General features: G+C 51.7%; 1 protein-coding gene and 1 long non-coding RNA gene across 11 annotated transcripts in view; one reads left to right on the plus strand and one right to left on the minus strand.

Moving 5' to 3' along the window:
• Window positions 1–1807: 1807 nt before the first annotated feature.
• STC2 (stanniocalcin 2) lies at window positions 1808–16495 on the minus strand. Its single transcript, XM_059417379.1, has 4 exons — window positions 15420–16495; window positions 13021–13163; window positions 10352–10563; window positions 1808–5336 (listed from the first exon to the last, which is right to left on the minus strand). Exons 1-4 carry the CDS (start codon window positions 15568–15570, stop codon window positions 4934–4936), a joined length of 909 nt encoding a protein of 302 aa, XP_059273362.1. The 5' UTR covers window positions 15571–16495; the 3' UTR covers window positions 1808–4933.
• LOC132028435 (uncharacterized) overlaps window positions 14275–16533 on the plus strand; it is a 238348-nt gene continuing 236089 nt past the window's right edge. For 9 of the 10 annotated variants that reach the window (XR_009407439.1, XR_009407444.1, XR_009407449.1 and 6 more), the window contains exon 1: window positions 14403–14860. This is a non-coding gene — a long non-coding RNA (uncharacterized LOC132028435). The other variant, XR_009407445.1, reaches the window with a different exon arrangement.

Here is a 16533-nt window from a genome sequence, read left to right on the forward strand (position 1 = left end):
AAGGCTTGTCCCCTCCTCAGCAGGGGGCTTTCTCTTTTGTTGACATTAGAACAAATTCAGATTTCTGTCTCCAGATTTTGGGGCGCATAGCTCCAGCTTCCTTTGGAAGCTTTGATTAAATACCAGCATACTTGGAAGCCCTTCTGCCTTCTTCCTTCCACAGTCTCATAATTTCTGGACGGATGGATTGGAGCTGGCCCAAGGGTTGGGAGCAGGGAGCCAGCTGCCATGTTTGAACGTGGTGTGTTTCACCCACCTTTTCACACCTGGGCGGGAGACACTGCAAGTTAAACTGAGCAGAGTGAGCCCTGGGATGGGTTGGTGTACCATCTCTAGAGCTCGCTGGCCTTGGACAAGCTCCAGGCATATTAAGATGCCTTTGAGCCTCAGTTTCTCCATGTGCAAAATGGGGTTCCAAATAGTGCCGGTAGAACACACGGGGGGGGGCACACGATAGATTCACATGAAATCGCAGGTGTCATGAGGAGGGTGATGATGGCAGTGATGATTTCAAGGGAGCCCGGCTTCTCAGACAGAGCTGGCAACTGGGTGGGCTTAGCAGACAGAACTCTAGCCACAAATTCACAAAAGCCAGCTTCTCCCCCAAAGTTTCCCGCAGCTGCACCCGAGAACCTTCGAAAAATCACCTACATTTGGGGCGCCTGGTTGGCTCAGTGGGTTAAAGCCTCTACCTTCAGCTCAGGTTATGACCCCAGGGTCCTGAGTTCGAGCCCCACATCGGGCTCTCTGCTCAGCGGGGAGCCTGCTTCCCGCTTTCTCTCTGCCTGCCTCTCTGCCTCCTTGTGATCTCTGCTTGTCAAATAAATAAATAAAATCTTAAAAAAAATTATCTACATGCACAGAAAAGTGATGAGACTCCGTGATTCTTCTGCTTTCCCTTATCTGAACCAAAATTTGAGCCTTTGCTGAGAGGAAAGGTGAGGGCAACAATTTTCCTTTCTGTTCTAAAGCAGAGCTCCTCAGAGGTGCTATAAATATAAGAGTATAATTATTCTTTCTCTGAGCCTCATGTAAAATGGGAATAATACTCATTAGCTTAAATCAAGAATAAATCAAATGTGGAGATTCTAAGGCCGAAGTGGGGGAAAGCAGGGGGGCTTAGAGTCGTAGAGCTGGGTTTGGCTTCAGACCCCCACGCCCCCGCGCCAACCCCGTTCACTAGCCAGGGTTTGGTTTGGGCCCAGTTGCTTTAGCTTTCCCTATCTCGGTTTCTTTGCCTGTAAAATGGGGATGATACCCGCTACTTGTAGGGTGTGGTCGGGGTGAGATGATGTATGTGAAATGTGTGGCAGGACGCCTGGCGCGTGGTGGGTGCACCGTGGGAATCGGGGACTCCAGCTCTGTTTCGCTGTGGTGAGGCTGAACTGGGGAGGAGGCAGGAGCTTCCCTGCTGGCGCCGGGCCGCTGGGCTGTCGTGCTGGTGGCATCGGCCACAAACTCAGTCTGCAAGAAAGGGTGGCCAGGCCGCAGGGGAGACCAGGGTCTCACAGGTGAGACCAGAGGGAGCTGCGAGGTTGTCCCTAATGGTTGGGGGGCTGGTGCTCCCCAGGCAGGCTGCATGGAGTTCGTTCACCTCTGTGTCTTGGTGACTCAGGCAGTGTTTTGGACATAGTCCCTCCAGGGAAGGAGAAGCCCAGGAGGGTTGTCTTCACCTGGTTTCCCTTCCTGTAAACCAAGCATCCAGCATTTTAAATGGACTCAAAACTCACTTGTGCACAGCCATTCCCCCTATGCACTGGCTCGTCCAAAGCGCTCTCAGATAACAATGCTACTCAAGGGAAAGCCATTTATTTGAAATCTTTATTAATGAATGGAGAAAAATAATGCAATGTGACAACGTTCATGTCCTGCTGCCTAAATCCGTAACAGAAGCAGACATTATTACTTAACAAGCTCACGTGGTGCCAATTCTGAGACCAGATGAGGTTGTCCTTCCTTAGGAAATGGGCTCCGGTAGCATTGTTTTTCCATGTTGTTCTAGCAAAGCCTTTTACTTGGTTCAAGTTTAAATGTCTCTGTGTGTGTTTATGCGCGTGTGCGTGTGCGTGTGCATGTCTAAGTATGACTGCAGCTCTGGCCTGGTGTTTGCTATTTATTTGGTTTCAGGTGCCAGCATTTTGCTGTACTCGGTCCTCTCCTTTCAGAACAACAGAGCTATTTATTGATACAAAGGAGAGGTGTTCAGATCATCTTGTAAAGATGCAAAGCTCAAAATAAACGCTGTATCTTTATTTGGAAATCCACATCCTTCCTTAAAGGAAGGCTCAAGAGTCAATTTGTACAAAGCATGAAGCCCAAGTTGAGTGTCTATTTTTAATGACTACTTTGCTTACATTTTAGATTGTACAAATGCCTTGTCAACTCTTGTAGGAATTTGGACTTTATTCCGTTTTGAGCCAAAGAACCTTCACGATAAATACTATTGTATGCTTCAAAAACATTAAGAACCAGAATGAAATGAGAGCTACCTGACTTTTGAGAAGTAACAGGCTAGTGGTATGAAAAATAGACAACAGAGATCAGTGACAGGGTTCAAATGAACACGGTAAGCCATTTTATGCCTTGGGGGAAAACACTTGAGATAATAAATACAAATGACAAATATTTACAATAGAAGCAACAAATGGGACATCAGTAGGCGAACACATAAGACATTTATACTGAGGAAAATATAAAAGTGATGCCTTTCACACATCCAGCCCAGGAGCCGGCGAACAAATGAACAGCTGACCCAGCAACGCGGGAGAATGTTATTGCTTCAGCTTTTGAGTGATGTAAGTAAAACAGTAACGTGCTGCAGTGGCCCATGGCATGAGACAGCCACGGTTTACGTTCGGTTCCCATGGCAGAGCCTGACACACAGGTCCTCCTCCCCCGGAGGGCAAAGCGGGATTAAGCGCACCATCTCTCCAGCTTTTTAGGTGCTTCTCCCAGCATTTTGTCCCCTCCCCCCTACCCCCCACACCCAAATGGTTTCTTTCTAACCTGGATCATGGAAGATTGGGGAGCTGACCTTCCAGTAGCAGCATGTCCCGGCACTGATGAGCTTGGGTTTGGGGTAATAAAAACACTAGCCTGGTTTGGGGTAAAGGCATTCCCTGGAACAAATTAGAGCAGATAAATTTAACTTCTTTACCTCTGGCCTCGGGTCACTTCGAGGGAGAGCTATAAGCTGATCAAACAGAGGGTGCATACTTTTTTGCCAGCTCACTAGAATGGGGGGTCCCAAAACTCGGGCCCAAGAGCCAGATCCAGGTGGGCACCTGTTAAATGCAATCTTACTGGAGCAGAGCCAGGCCTGTTGGTGACATGTTGTTTTATATATGCCTGCTTTTTGGGCACAGTGACAGAGGGGAGTACTTGGGACAGAAACCGCATGACCCGCCAAACGAAAAACAGTGTAATTTACTCTCTGGACCTTTACAGAAAAAGTTTGCTGACCACTGCTCTAGAAGGAACTGGCCGAGAACACCTGTCTATGCCTTGTAATCCTGGCCTCCTGTTTGAGTACTAGCTGCGAGAGAGAAGCTTTAATGTTGATAACTCCGTAGGCAAGAAAGAAAAGGCCTATCTGTGGAACGTTTTGAACAACCCCAAGAACCCCATTCTGCTGACCCTTTGTTACAGTCCTCTTCCCACTGCCCCCTCCTTGCCTTGGATTTTTAGCTCTGTCCCTCCTCTGTCTTTATTTTGTCCACTCGGACTGCTTTCTCCGTTGTTACATTCCCAGTCCGGATCTGGAAAATCCTGTCCCTCAGTGCTTCCTGGCGGTCACCTCCATTTATGTAAAAGGTCAGCCTTCCCTGCTGGAAGCCACAGTCCCCTCTGCTCTCTTCTCCCCCTTTCCGTCCTGCACACCGAGAAGCCCCATTTCCGACTTGGCCTCAAGGCATCAGGTACAAGGCTTTATCGATCTTGGCTGAGGATCAAGGTGGGGTAACCAAATGCTAAGGAAAAAAAATCTGTCATATGTACTTCTCACATGTGCGTTTTCCTCCAGGGATGTGGTTTGCTCGGAGTGGCTGTGAGCTCACGCCGGGCAGGCAGACACACGGCTACATCGCTCTTTGATTCCTTTTAAAAGAGCACTCAAAAGAAAAAAAAAAATCATCCCCAAAAGATGGGCTGTATTTCTTTTTCCTTTGAGCTGGTTTTAATGACCCATTTGCTTTGTTCAAAAGCCATTTATTTAGACGACAGGTATGTAGATGTAACTGGATAAATAAAAAAGTGAAATAGAGATTCGAAGCAGTGGTTAATATACAGACCCACAGGGACCACTCCCTCGGACATGGTCCCCCAGACGGAACAATGGCTCAGAAATTACACTTAGAACCCTTGCCCTCCCCGTCCCCAGCAGCTCCGAACCTCAAGGTCCCATGCAAGAAACTGAACTTCCATTTGGCACCAAGCACCCACACAGCCTCCATCTCCTCTCCACCCTTCTGACTCCCAGGGCGGTTTTCACATTCACTGCTGCACCCGGATCCAGCCCGCCCTCTGCCAAGGCAGCACCAGAGCTGCGGGCCTGGAGCCCAGCACCGAGTGTGCGGTCCAGTCTGATCGCTGCCCTTCCCCGGCCCAGCTCCCCCACAGCAGAGCAAACCGCAGGCCGCCGCCCAGTGGCTCCACGGATGGAAAGAAGACAAAGTTGCAAGGAGACCGCGTGCACGCTCACTTAGGGATGTGCAAGTGTGGGAACCCTCCGCGGGCCCAGCCGAGACCTCGCTGCTGTCCAGGTCGCCTCTGCCTCACCTGTTCGTTCCGCTAGCACACACCTGCATCAAGTCCACAATCCCCACCAAATCCTGCGTGTAGACATCCCCCCTCTTTAATGGCAAATGTTTTGGAATGTCCATAGAGAAGAAAATGGACGGCATGGAGGAAAGATTTCCCGGCCAGGCCTTTCGTTTCACCTCCGGATATCGGAATACTCAGATTGTTCCTCCTCCCACTCGCTGCTTCCAGAAGTTCCCTGGCCCCCGTGGCTGGCGGCTCGGCCCTGGGCATGGGCGTTTGGATGGCTTTTGCTACCTCGCTCTCCCCTGGCACCTCGGCCAGTCTCCCGACTACTGGGCTCTGAGAGGGGGTGACCTGCCTCCCCGAGGTGAGCCCTGGAGAGCTTGGCTCTGTCTGCCTGGAGCTGGCGCTCAGGGGACACCGTGGGGGGCCTCTGGATGGCCGAGGTACAGAAGCTCAAGATGGAGCACAGGCCTCCCCAGTTCTGCTCGCACTGGGCCTGGACGCTGTGGGTGACGGCCTCCTTCACCTCTTCTCCACACGTCAGCAGCAGGTTCACCAGGTCCACGTATGGTCTGGAGATGGAGAGCAGAAAGAGAAAGAGAGAGAATGGAACCAGTCCTGAACGGGCCACCGAGGACATGGAGGATACCAGGCACAAGGGACATATGGCTGAGGCCTTAGTTTGGTGAAAGAGATTTCAGCAATTACTTCAGGTCTTTATTCATATCCTAAGGAGTGCTGGCCTTAGCTGCTATTTCCTAGATGGCCATTACCTCCCAGGCTCCATGCTGGGGACTGGAGACAGGCTGGTGCCTGAGCCTACTACCACCAGGAAAACGGCCAGTGACGATTTGCAGGTGCATAGTGCCTCTCGGGAAGGCGGGGGAGAATGCCAGGTAGGGCGGCTGTGTGAGTGTTGAAAAGGACTGTAGAAGAGCTCTGGGCATGTTTCCCGTGTGCCAGCTAGAAGGGTTTCAGTGGGAGGAGTAGAGAAGTGTCTTAGGGCCAGTGGTATAAGAGGCAAATGGTGAAGGGTTGGAACTACCTAACTGAGGACTCTCTTTGGCAGGGGAGGAGAAGCCATCAAAGATTTGGGGCTGCAGAGCTCCACATCGCCCTCTCGCCACGTGGTGTCAGTGGGGCTGGCTGGCTTTGCACTTGGTGCCAACTCTCCCAGGTCAATCTTCTCTAAGTGAGGCTCCCCAGAAGCCATTTCCCCACGTTTGTTTTTGCCCCTGCTTTAGGCTCCTGATGAAGGGTGTTTCTGGAAGGTCCTGGGTGCACTTCCCTCTGTACTCAGTGGAGAAGGGTAGGAGGCAGACCACGGCCCTGCAAAGTCACTTCCCATGGAGCTCTCCCCCATTCCTGGTACTAAAGGTTGAAGATGGGGAGTGGCTCTCTAGGCATCTCTGTTCTTCCAGTCTGGCTTGGCTAGAACTGGAGGTGAGGACTGGCCACAGTGGACCTAGGTGTTGGGATGAGGGCTGGCGATCTGTGAAATACGCACATTTGGTTCTGGCTCAGGCCATCCAGCTGCCCTGGGTTGTTCTTTGGGAAAAATGCTGGAGGAAGAATGAGCACATCATGCCGCACAGGGGTGGGAGGTGTGTGCCGCAGGCGGGAACAGCGTGCCTGCTCTTTACGGGCCCAGCTGGTAAGAGGTGTCCCCCGCAAGGGGCTCTCATAACCCACTCACTGAGCCCTTCTCACATCTCACTGGCCTTCCAAAATCCCCAGGGAGGGTATAGACTGTTTCACGTGGCTAACCAGCATTCTTTAGCAGTCCTTGGCCAGCAAAGTTTCTGGGTATCTCGGCCCATGAGCACTACAGCTCTGGGCCATCGCCTCGGGCAGGGCAATCCCTCTGGAACGTGAGATCACTTATGAGGAACAAGACTTTTTTCCTCTGTGAGCCGGGACCACCTGGGTGGCTGCCTGTTAGCCCACTTCATCTTCTCTTTGCAAGCTGGCAGTTGCTAGGCAGAAGAGCAGATTGTGTTTTAGGACTTGTGAAGTAGTTCACTGCCATTTTTATGAATTAGTCCTCAAGTTGTAGTTGAACTGTCCTCATGTCATAGATGTAAAAATGGAGATGGCTGGTGGTGGGGGGAGGGCGGGGGAGAGGAGAAAGTCAGTTTTTGGAAGCTTCTGGGCTGGGAAGGCCTAGAGCTGGGCTGAGAGCAGTGAAGAGGAATGTTCCGGCTGATAGAGATCAAGCTGCCTTTTAAGGCCTACTTGATGCCTTTGGAGTCAGAGAGTCTGTGCATGGCTGATGGACAGGGCGCTTCAACTCTCTAAGGCAGGCCCCTAAAAGTGACAAGGACAGCGATAACACTCCTCCTCCCGGGCTGCGAGAGGGGGCCATGGGGCAACACAGAAGCAATGCTGCACGCATATTTGCTTTCTTCTATCTTTTGACAACTAGCAACCGACTGCCTCAGGGAGCTCAAGGTCACGGAGCACATCTGCTACAGCAGCGTCAGGATTTCAGTGTCTGATTTGTACCTGCCCCTCTCTGGGGCAACAGGAGCAAATTGCGGGGGCTGAGAATCTGTCTTTTTTGGGATCAGCCCAGTGATCTTCTTCGAGTTTTCTTTCCCCAGAGTAAGGAGGGCTCTCTTGGGAATGCACGGACTGCCTCCTGGCCTCCTTTGCCAGGGCAGTCTGCCTGCCAGATGAGCTCTCAGAACCCCAAGGCAAATCCGAGAAGGCTGGACTAGCGAACGCTCTCTCCTGCCTTTGGCGCTCTCTCCCGAGGAGAAAGCTGTGAGCCATGGGGAGGGGTGTGTGTTAATCTAAGCCGTGTTTTGAGCTGGCATGGTGCCTTCTCAGGCTGCAAGCTCAGCCCGTGTCTAATGACAAAGCCCAGCTTTCTCAACTGGGTGTCAGCAAGGCTAAAGGATTTTTAAAAATACTTGGAGGGGGACGTGCCTGGAGGCTGCCAGCACCCAGTGACAGGGTGTGTGGTGGCCAAGGCAGTTGATATGAAGAAAGTGGGGCGGGAAGGGGTGAGAGGAACAGAGGGAAGCGGAGAGCTTGAAGGGAGCCACTTTAAGCAGACATGAATGTTTTGGGGGTGGATAGGGATTGGGTTGAGGAATGGGGGTGATGTGGATTCTGGAGCGACTGTGACTTCCTCTTCTCTAAAGGGAAAAGCAAATTCAGTTCTTATTTTCTTATCTGAGACCAATGCCACGCATTCTTAAATGGCCTTCTTGATATCTGGGGACTGATGGGATCCTTTGTGCCCAAATCAGTGAAGACAGTTAAAGGACAACACCATCGTTCAGCTTGAAGTTGAGCTGACACACCCTATAGTCATGGCTTCAGAAGGAAGGTAGTGGGGTGCTGGGGGTAGCTGGGGTTCAGTGAGACCCACTGCCTGGATATACTGGCTTAGCGAGAGGAAAGAGGACTTGTGTGCAGGCACAGTGAATGTTCTTAAAAGAGGCCCAGGCTAACTTATGGGGTGAGTCACCTGCATTTCCAGAGCAGGCTGGGGTAGAGGGCTATGTGTTCATTCTAAATGATATGAAGAGCCCCTGAGAAGTAAAAATCTCAGGGCCTCATGGGCCATGTTTCCACAGAGGAGGTACCAGAGAAGCCATAGCACTTTACCCCTTCTTAAATTCCAGAGGGAGCAAAAAAACCCTTCAAAACCTTTGGTTTTCCCAAAGAAGACTTTTCTCCCATCTTGGAAAAGACAAAGTCTTGTTGCACTCCAGGAATGTCTTACTGATATATAAGCTCATGCCCTTCCTCCATTCTTGAGGCCAAGAAGCTATAGTGGATGACAGTGGACTGAGGACAAAGGAGCTTTGGGAGTCTCTTAGCCATGGGGCATTTGCCTCTTTCCAGGGGCAGCTTGAAGGAAGGGACCGTTAGAGCGCTCTCCTTATATAATGGGGGTATAACTGAGAAAAGGGAAGGACCCCCTGCTACATCTGGGAGCCCATGAGCCTCTCACAGGCCAGTATGGAGAGAGCAGGTCAGGAGCTAGGAGGTCCCATGTCTATTCCTGATAATCGGCTTGAGTTGTAGGTACTGCCAGGTCCCAAGCTGGATAGTGGGGATCAAATCTCAGAGTCAGATCTTGAACCTCTTAGCTGCCCTCTCCTCTTCTGTTAGGTGGTGAGAGTAATCTCCACCGGGCAGCCCTGTTGGGAATGATAAATGAGACCGTCCAGGTCAAGTCCCTTGCCCACTCATACAATGATAGCGATTATCATTATTGTTGTTGTTGAAGATGTTGTTGCTCTGTGTCTTTACAGGTATTTGGAAGAGTGATAACTATTTCATAGGGTGTCAGTGTGACTAAGGAGAAGACAATATCACTTTGCCTTTGGCAAGAGCTGCTGGCAGAGATTCATGGTAAATCTTTGAATTCTAAAAGGGCTCTGGGGGTGTTGCAAGATACTTAGACCCTTCTAACCCGGTGGAAACTGGTGGGTGATGGCTGCTGTCCTCCATGATCTAAGCGGTGTGTGCGTGGGGTGGGAAGTCGCCTGCTTGGTGGCAGAGCTGGGGGAAGGCCATGGCACCAACTGAGGAGCAAGAGATCATAAAATTGTACTGATTTGGCTCCGTGAGCCACTGTGTAAAGACCAATGGTGCCATCAATCTGGTTGTGACTTGTTTCGCTCTGCTTAGCAAGTGGCCTGCTTTCTGCCCTCAGTCTCCGAGGAAGAAGCCATTGTGACCTACTGCCCAGGCCGCATGTCAGGAGCACCTCGGTACCACATGCTCTATCACGTTGCAAAGTTTAGGATCCTACAGGTGAGATTTCTTTTTTCCCTTAAGGAATAACATTTCCAGGGTTTATTACTGAATTGCCAGTCTTTGAATAAGCAAGTTCATATTTACCCACTTTGGCAAAAAGGTGTTTAGCTGATTCAAGTTCTTGACATGGGTCTTGTGTTTTCTCTGGGAGGGAATCAATGTGTTAGAGAAGGGGAACTGGGCCTTCTGAGGGAACCGAAGGCCATGGGGACAGGAAAAAGGGCTATTGCTCTCAGTTCTTGGCTTGAAGCCTCCAGAGCTGGATGACCTGGCTTTGCCTCTCATTCTCTGTATGACCTTTACTCTAGTGAATCTCAGCTTTCTGATCTGTAAAATGGAGAGAAGAACGCTACCTCGCTCCCAGGGCTGCTGTGAGGATCTGGGGAAAGATTCCCGAAAACCACTGAGCACAATGCGTGGCACTTAGTAAAGGCTCAGCCGCTGTGATGGGCTCTTGGCTGTCTGCTGGGGCACCTGCGAGGCCGCTTGGAATACTCAGAACTGTTGGGATTTGCACTGAGGGGAAGGGGAAGCATATTTCTGAAGCCTACACATCTCTTGCTTAGTATGATATTTTCTGTTTCTATGGCTCATGCTTTTGAAACCAACGGTGGACATTTCTTTCACTTTTCCTGAAGGCCAGCAGGAAAGGGCCTCCCAGGGGAGTCTGTGCAGCTTTCTGAGGTAGAGTGCAACCTTTCCCATTTGGTGGGAGGTTGGCCTCCAGACACAGGCCCCTCAAAGTCCTCCACACCAGCCTGAGGAGCGGGCCCCCTCCTTCCCATGGCCCCTGTGGGGTGGCACTCACTCATGCAGCAGTAAGTCCTTGAAGTGAATCATCTCCACCATCACCCGTGTGTTCTCCTGGGCAGCAGAGCACAGGTCGTGTTTGAGGTAGCATTCCCGCTGTAACTGGAACACCATTTCCTTAATGGCGGGGCACTTCCGGCTTATGCAGCCGAACCTGTGCCGCAGAGCGTGGGCCTTACACTTCAAGGCATCTTTGATGAATGACTTACCCTGAGAACAGAGAGGACAGAGAAGAGAGAGAGGGGCAGAAGAGACAAGTCCTCGTCAGAAGCTTGTCAGTCACACTTCTTGGCCTCACACGGGATTTTTGTTGGACAACTGAACCCCAGGGTCCTGCCTGACATCCATGCAGGCGGCAGGCTGATGACCGTCAGGGGGTACGTCTGGAGTGACAGGACACCTCCGGCATTTGGCTAAAAAGGATGTTACTTTGGGAGACTAACAAATCTGCCTCCTTCCTCCCAGCTGCTCTACTAATTTCCCTCATTCTGGGGCTTTTGTGACCGTCTGTCCTCTAGGCAGCCCAGGGTTGCCTGCTTGGGGGCAGACTTTCTGGAACCCAAGGGGAATGTGGACAGACATAAATCCCAAGCTTCCAGCAAGAGTGTTTCCCAAGGAGAAGGTGCTTCCTGATCCAAGTCTCACATCATTGCTTTTTCCTCCAACCCCACGAGGGACATTGAAATTGGGTGCTATCTGTGCCTCAATACCTCCCATGGCCCCCAACCCATACTCGTGTCTCCTCCTATCCTTCAAGGAGGAGCATTCTTTTCCTTTTTGAAGCTGTTAGGATTATTGCCTCTAAAAGGCCTGCCTGGCACTCTGCCTGGCAGCATCTGGAGTCTGAACTGCCCAACTGACAGCCCCTCCCCCACAATCCCTGCCTCTGAGTGGCTAAGGCAGCCAGGCATACATCTGGGCCCCAGTTCTCTTTCCTGGCAATCCCATGGGATTGTTCTTATCCTAGAAAGGAGACAGCTGTTGGGGTTGCGGAGGCAGGCTGGGGCATGAACTCTCTTATCAGCCTCTCAGGGCGGGGAGGCATTGTGGGATACCTACCTAGGGATCCCCACTCCCCCATTACTATAGAAACAAGCTGTCGTTGGAGAGGGCACCCCTCTGTTTTTAGACAGGCCTGGAAGTAACTGAGTGGAGAAAGAGAATGGGTTTAGGTTGGAAGTGGGAAGCCAGCCAGCACATTTAATTCAGTTCTTCCTTTAGAAGCAACTGAAATGTCTACACATAGTGTCCGGTTGCTGAAAAAGCCCCTCCCCATGGCCCCTTTTGCTCTGACTTTCCAGCGGGAGCCAAAGATGATGGAGGGTAGGGTGTGTCAGTTCATGGAGTAGTCACATGCTGGGAGCCAGCTTGAAAGGGATGCTTCTCACTTGAGAGCATACTCCTCTTGGTTGAGAGAAAAAGGAAGATTAATGTATTCGAGGGCTGCAGCAATCTGTTTTGGTATTCTTCCCTGACATCCTGTGGGATCGCCCTTAAATACACATCTTTCCCCTGGATTTCCTATTACGTTCCCTAATTCCAGTTAATCCAGAAGGGATGCTCTATTAGGGAGCCTTGAGGAGTTCAGATGTTCTACTCTTTCCTTCCCTCGTCTCTGTTTCCCACCCCCTGCCACGCCACATCCTCTGGTGTGTAGGCTCCCAGCCCTGTCACATCCCTTTCTGGTTCCCAGGCATTGCTTTGTCAGGCTCTCTATAGCATGTCAGTAGATGGTGGCAGGTGGCATTTGTAAGTCACACTGTAACTGTTGGCCTTCTTCAAATGTTGTCCCCTTTCTCCAATTGTAGGGGAGAAGAGGTTGGTGAGACAGAACAACAGGAGGCTTTGTAGTGCACATATGGGCTGGGGAGAACATGGAGAATGTGAGCCTGATACCACCTGCCACCTGAAATGTATTTGGGTTGTTAGCACTGGAACCATAAGGTGGCTTGCTGGGTTCTTGCCCTACCCCAAGCTACCACTAGGCTTTTTTTTTTTTTTTTCACCCTGGCTACTCTGGGATAGCTGGAGTAGGTCAGGCCTTGTTAGGGGACTCCCTAGAGCAGGACTCATTCGGGGTTTCTGGGTTGGGTGAGGAGGGTCTGCTACTTAGGAGGAAGAAGTCTGTTATTCTGGAAGCCCTGAATTATCCTTGTTACCTGCTCACACACCCATGATAAGTGATGAAACTCACATATGATGAGTTTCTCTGAAGCTTGTGTCTCATTTATTCCCCCCAGGTAGGTGAAAATAGGTCTTGGAATGTATAATTGGAGGCCTTGTCCTCCCCCGACAAACCTGTTTCTAATGTGATGGGCCTTGCAGACTGAGTTCTGGGTGGCCAGACATAGTGTGTCCCCTTACAAGATGTTTATTATTTGTTCTGCCTTTTGTGTTCTCTGCTAAGAATGCTTAGATGATTGTTTAACTTGCTCTCCATACCCCTCTGCCTGTGTAGACACAGCTTAAGGGTGGGGTTCTGGGAACAGAACCCCATGAGTGGTGTGGGAAGAAACTGGCACCCTGCTCTGCACCAAGAATGGTTCTTGCAAATGCTAAAAAACACCATAAAGATCAGCTAAGGAGACCTGTTCACGAGTCTTTCCAATGAACACTTCAATCATGCAATGCCAACCTAAAACATTTTGTGCTCTATGTGGTTTTTACCTGGGCATCAAATTTTCCAGCGTTGTGCAGAAAAGTCATGCAAATCCCATGTAAGCCTCGAATCTCACAAGAGTTGTTCTCGAAACATTCAAACACACCACACCCCACATCGCCAGCGTTGACCAAACAGTGTTGAATTTCCGCTAAAATGAGAATGACATACAAATATATACAAAATTCTCAGCCATGCTGGGGAATGCTGAGAGGTCGGCTGAAATACAAACTAGTAATGACTACAAGAAAATTTCAGAAGATAAAGTTAGAAATGACTATTTCAGGATCTAAAAAGTTGGGCAAGGAAATGTTATCGTCTAATGTCCTTATGAAAGTGTCAGTATTTGTAAATGCTGTATTTGTAAAAAATCAGCCAAACCTATGTTACAAAGATCACAATCAGAAGTTAGGTCTGAGCACTCCATTTTTTATCCTTTCCATGGTCTTCAAGTCTTTGTGAAAATACTTAGTTTGAGGGTGCCTGGGTTAAAGGCTTCGGCTCAGGTCATGATCCCAGGGTCCTGGGATGGAGTCTGATCTAGGGCTCTCTGCTTGGCAGGGAGCCTGCTCCCCTTCCTCTGTCTCTCTGCCTGCCCCTCTGCCTGCTTGTGATCTGTCCGTCAAATAAATGAATAAAATCCTTAAATTAGTTTGAAAGCAAAAGCAATTTCAGCTTTCCAAACCCACAAACACAAGATTTTAAATGATTCGCTTGCTCTCTCCCTTCTGTACTTCATCAATGAAATACCCTTCTCTACTTGGAACTCAAAGCTGCTGCTATTAAATCACAGCCATTTCCTTCCTGACCCCAAATGCTAGCGTCCAAAAAGCAGTTTCAATTCAGCTTTATGATTCAACACCTAAAAATCAAAACAAAATTCCTATTAAGGCAGCGCCTCCAAACCATCAGCATTAAAAATACCAGACTAGGGGAGCTGCGGTTGCGAGCAGGCTCAGGAATCGAGCCAAATGGGGGCTAGCCTGCAGAAACGCAATCTTCGCACTTAGAGGCTCCTTTTAAATAGAGATCCGGTGTGAGATATCACTTAATCCCCTAGAAATTCCCGCGATCCGGGAGTTTGCTGTGGTCCTTCGCAGAATGTGGTCCTAATTCATCTCTCCAAAAGGATAGACTGAGGGAGTTAACTGTCAGGCTGTCACGTGCAAGAGACTCTCTTCTATCCCTCCCCCCACCTACCCAATTCACTGATTTAAGCCAATCTCAAAATTACATCAGAAAAGTATATTTTGGAAGAAGGGCGGGGTCCGAGTAGATAATCCGCATTCAGATTAAATCTATCGAGAGAATGAGTGGAGTGTATTTGTGGAGGTCACCAACTACCGAGAATCACGTTCAATTTTCAGGGAAAGCGCTGGAGGGGGTAAGGGTGGGCGCCGGTCCTAGGCTGAGGCCAGCGCAGGCTGGGGGTGCGGGCGCTCGCGCGTGGAGATGGGAGACTCCTGGATGATCCCACGCGCGGTCCCGACGCGCCGGGCAGGAGCGCGCAGGGCGGCGATTCACTTGCTGCGGGCGTCCCTAATGGGCACTCGTGCATTCCTGCTCGTGCGGTGAGCGCACGCTCGCTGCCGCTGGGTCTCAGGCCCCCAAATTAAGGCGGCGGCGGCGGGCGGGGGGCGCCGAGTGAAGGAGCTCCAGACAAATTGTCTTTCTCTGCCAGGAGCTGGGAAAAGGGCCAGCCCCGTGCCCTGCACGCCTGGCTCTGCTCGGCAGCTTGCCGGTGAGCGCAGAGCCGATGGAGCAGCAGCCGCGCACGGGTCGGGCCGTGTCACCATTTCTGCGCCAGCTGACCGCCCTGGAGAGAGAGAAGGCGGCAGCACCTCAGAGGTACGCTTTGCGCCACCTCCCCCAACCCCTCCCCGGCAAGCAATGCCCCCGAGGGGAAGTCTACCATACAATCGGTCTCGCCTACAAAGTTATTGGATGTCTGGTATCTTTTGAGGAGGGGGAAAGCAGTCCTGTCCCGGTCGGCCGGCCGGCTGGGAAGAGCAGTTCTCCGGGGTCAGGGCGCAGGCTGGCTCCGGGGACCCTCCTTGCCTCCCGCGGGCGGGCCAGGATGGAGCAAGGAGCTTTGCACTGGACCGAGAACTCTCGGGCCGGCACTGGCCGTGTCAGGCGCTGCCTCGTTTACCCTCGACCCCGGGGAGGACAGCAACAAGTCCTGCTACAGCCATTTCATCACCCTGCCAGCACGTGCGGATTCCCGGCGCGCGGAGCCTAGCGTCTCGCCTAGCCTCGCGCTTTCCTTTGCATGTCCCGCGCCACCCCAAGAGTTTGCGCGGCCCTAGATGGGCTCCCAGTTCCGGGCAGAGCGCCCGGAGCGCGCTGCTTGGGTGCACCGTGTTGTCTCCCAGCAGCTCCCTGCCGCGGGGGCGCTTGCACTTACCTGTGTTCTGCAGGGACAGGCGGCCTTTCTGCTGGGAGCCCCTGTCTTGGGGACCCTCCGGCGGGTTGGTGGCGTCGGTCCCCCGCGCCGGGTCGAAGGTGGCCAATACCAAAGCCAGGGTCACGAACTGGCCCAGCCGCTCGGCACACATGGTTCTGTGTGTAAACCTCCCGCCCGGAGACCTGGATTCTTTGTGATCTCCTCTTCTTCTTCCTCCTCCTTGGCTGCGTCCCCTTCTCCTCCCACTCTTCCTCCTTGCTCGCCTTTTCCCTCCTCCTCGCGGCCGCCGCTCGGATAGAGGTTACCCAGCGCCCTCCCGTAGCTCTCTGGAGAGCATGTGACCAGGCCGTTAGCAGCGCCGCGAGTGCCCGGCAATGGCAGGGATGGTGCCTCAAATATCCCTGGAAGCTCTGGTGTCACTTGAATGAAGGAGTCGAGCAGGTGTTGTCCCAGCGGCTGGACCAATCCGAGACCCCGGCCCGTTTGACAACACGACTGGGAGGCGGGGCCTGCGCCCAACTACTACTGGAGGAAGCCGAGCTCCGCCGGGAGCGCCCCACAAAGTTGCCGACCTGGCGCCGGCCGCGCGTTTGCTTGCGTGTATGAGTGTGTGTGAGCGCGGCCGGAGACGCGTGCGCGTGTGCGGGTGATCCAGGGCAATGGCCGAACGCACTTTAAAAAATAAAAGCGAATACCAGCTCCGATTGCGACTAAAGAAGAGCGGGAGCAGACGGTCTGCGCTGGGACAGCGTCGTTCCCCCCACCTCCCACTCCCCGGGCCCCTGACTTGCATCACACCCGCATCTTGCCGGGAAAGTTTCCTCTTTCTGTCGTTTGGAATTCAGTGAGCTCCCCAGACCCGAGCCTTGACAGATTGGAGTTTCTTGGGCACAGTGACGCTAGGGGCAAACTGAGCACAGATGGGAATTCCTGGCTTTGTGACGCTTTGCTTTAAGGAAAACAAACAAACAAACAAACAAAAAACAAAACAAAACAAAAAAAACAACCAACCAAAAAAACACCTTTCGAACTAAGATAGGAGAAGCACTAGATAGGACTTGGCCTGCGCAACTGTTCCATCCCCCCCCCCCCCCCCTTTTTTTTTTTTTTTTTT

The sequence above is a fragment of the Mustela nigripes genome, chromosome 12 (assembly GCF_022355385.1).
Source record: "Mustela nigripes isolate SB6536 chromosome 12, MUSNIG.SB6536, whole genome shotgun sequence".
Lineage (NCBI taxonomy): Eukaryota > Metazoa > Chordata > Mammalia > Carnivora > Mustelidae > Mustela > Mustela nigripes.

Excerpts from the sequence above, each read along its gene's own strand:
- STC2 (XM_059417379.1), bottom strand. The coding sequence starts at position 15,570 with ATGTGTGCCGAGCGGCTGGGCCAGTTCGTGACCCTGGCTTTGGTATTG. Across the intron at positions 13,164-15,419 it reads CCTGTCCCTGCAGAACACAG|CGGAAATTCAACACTGTTTG; the intron begins GTAAGTGCAAGC and ends TTCTCATTTTAG. Across the intron at positions 5,337-10,351 it reads AAGGACTTACTGCTGCATGA|ACCATACGTGGACCTGGTGA; the intron begins GTGAGTGCCACC and ends CTCCATCTCCAG.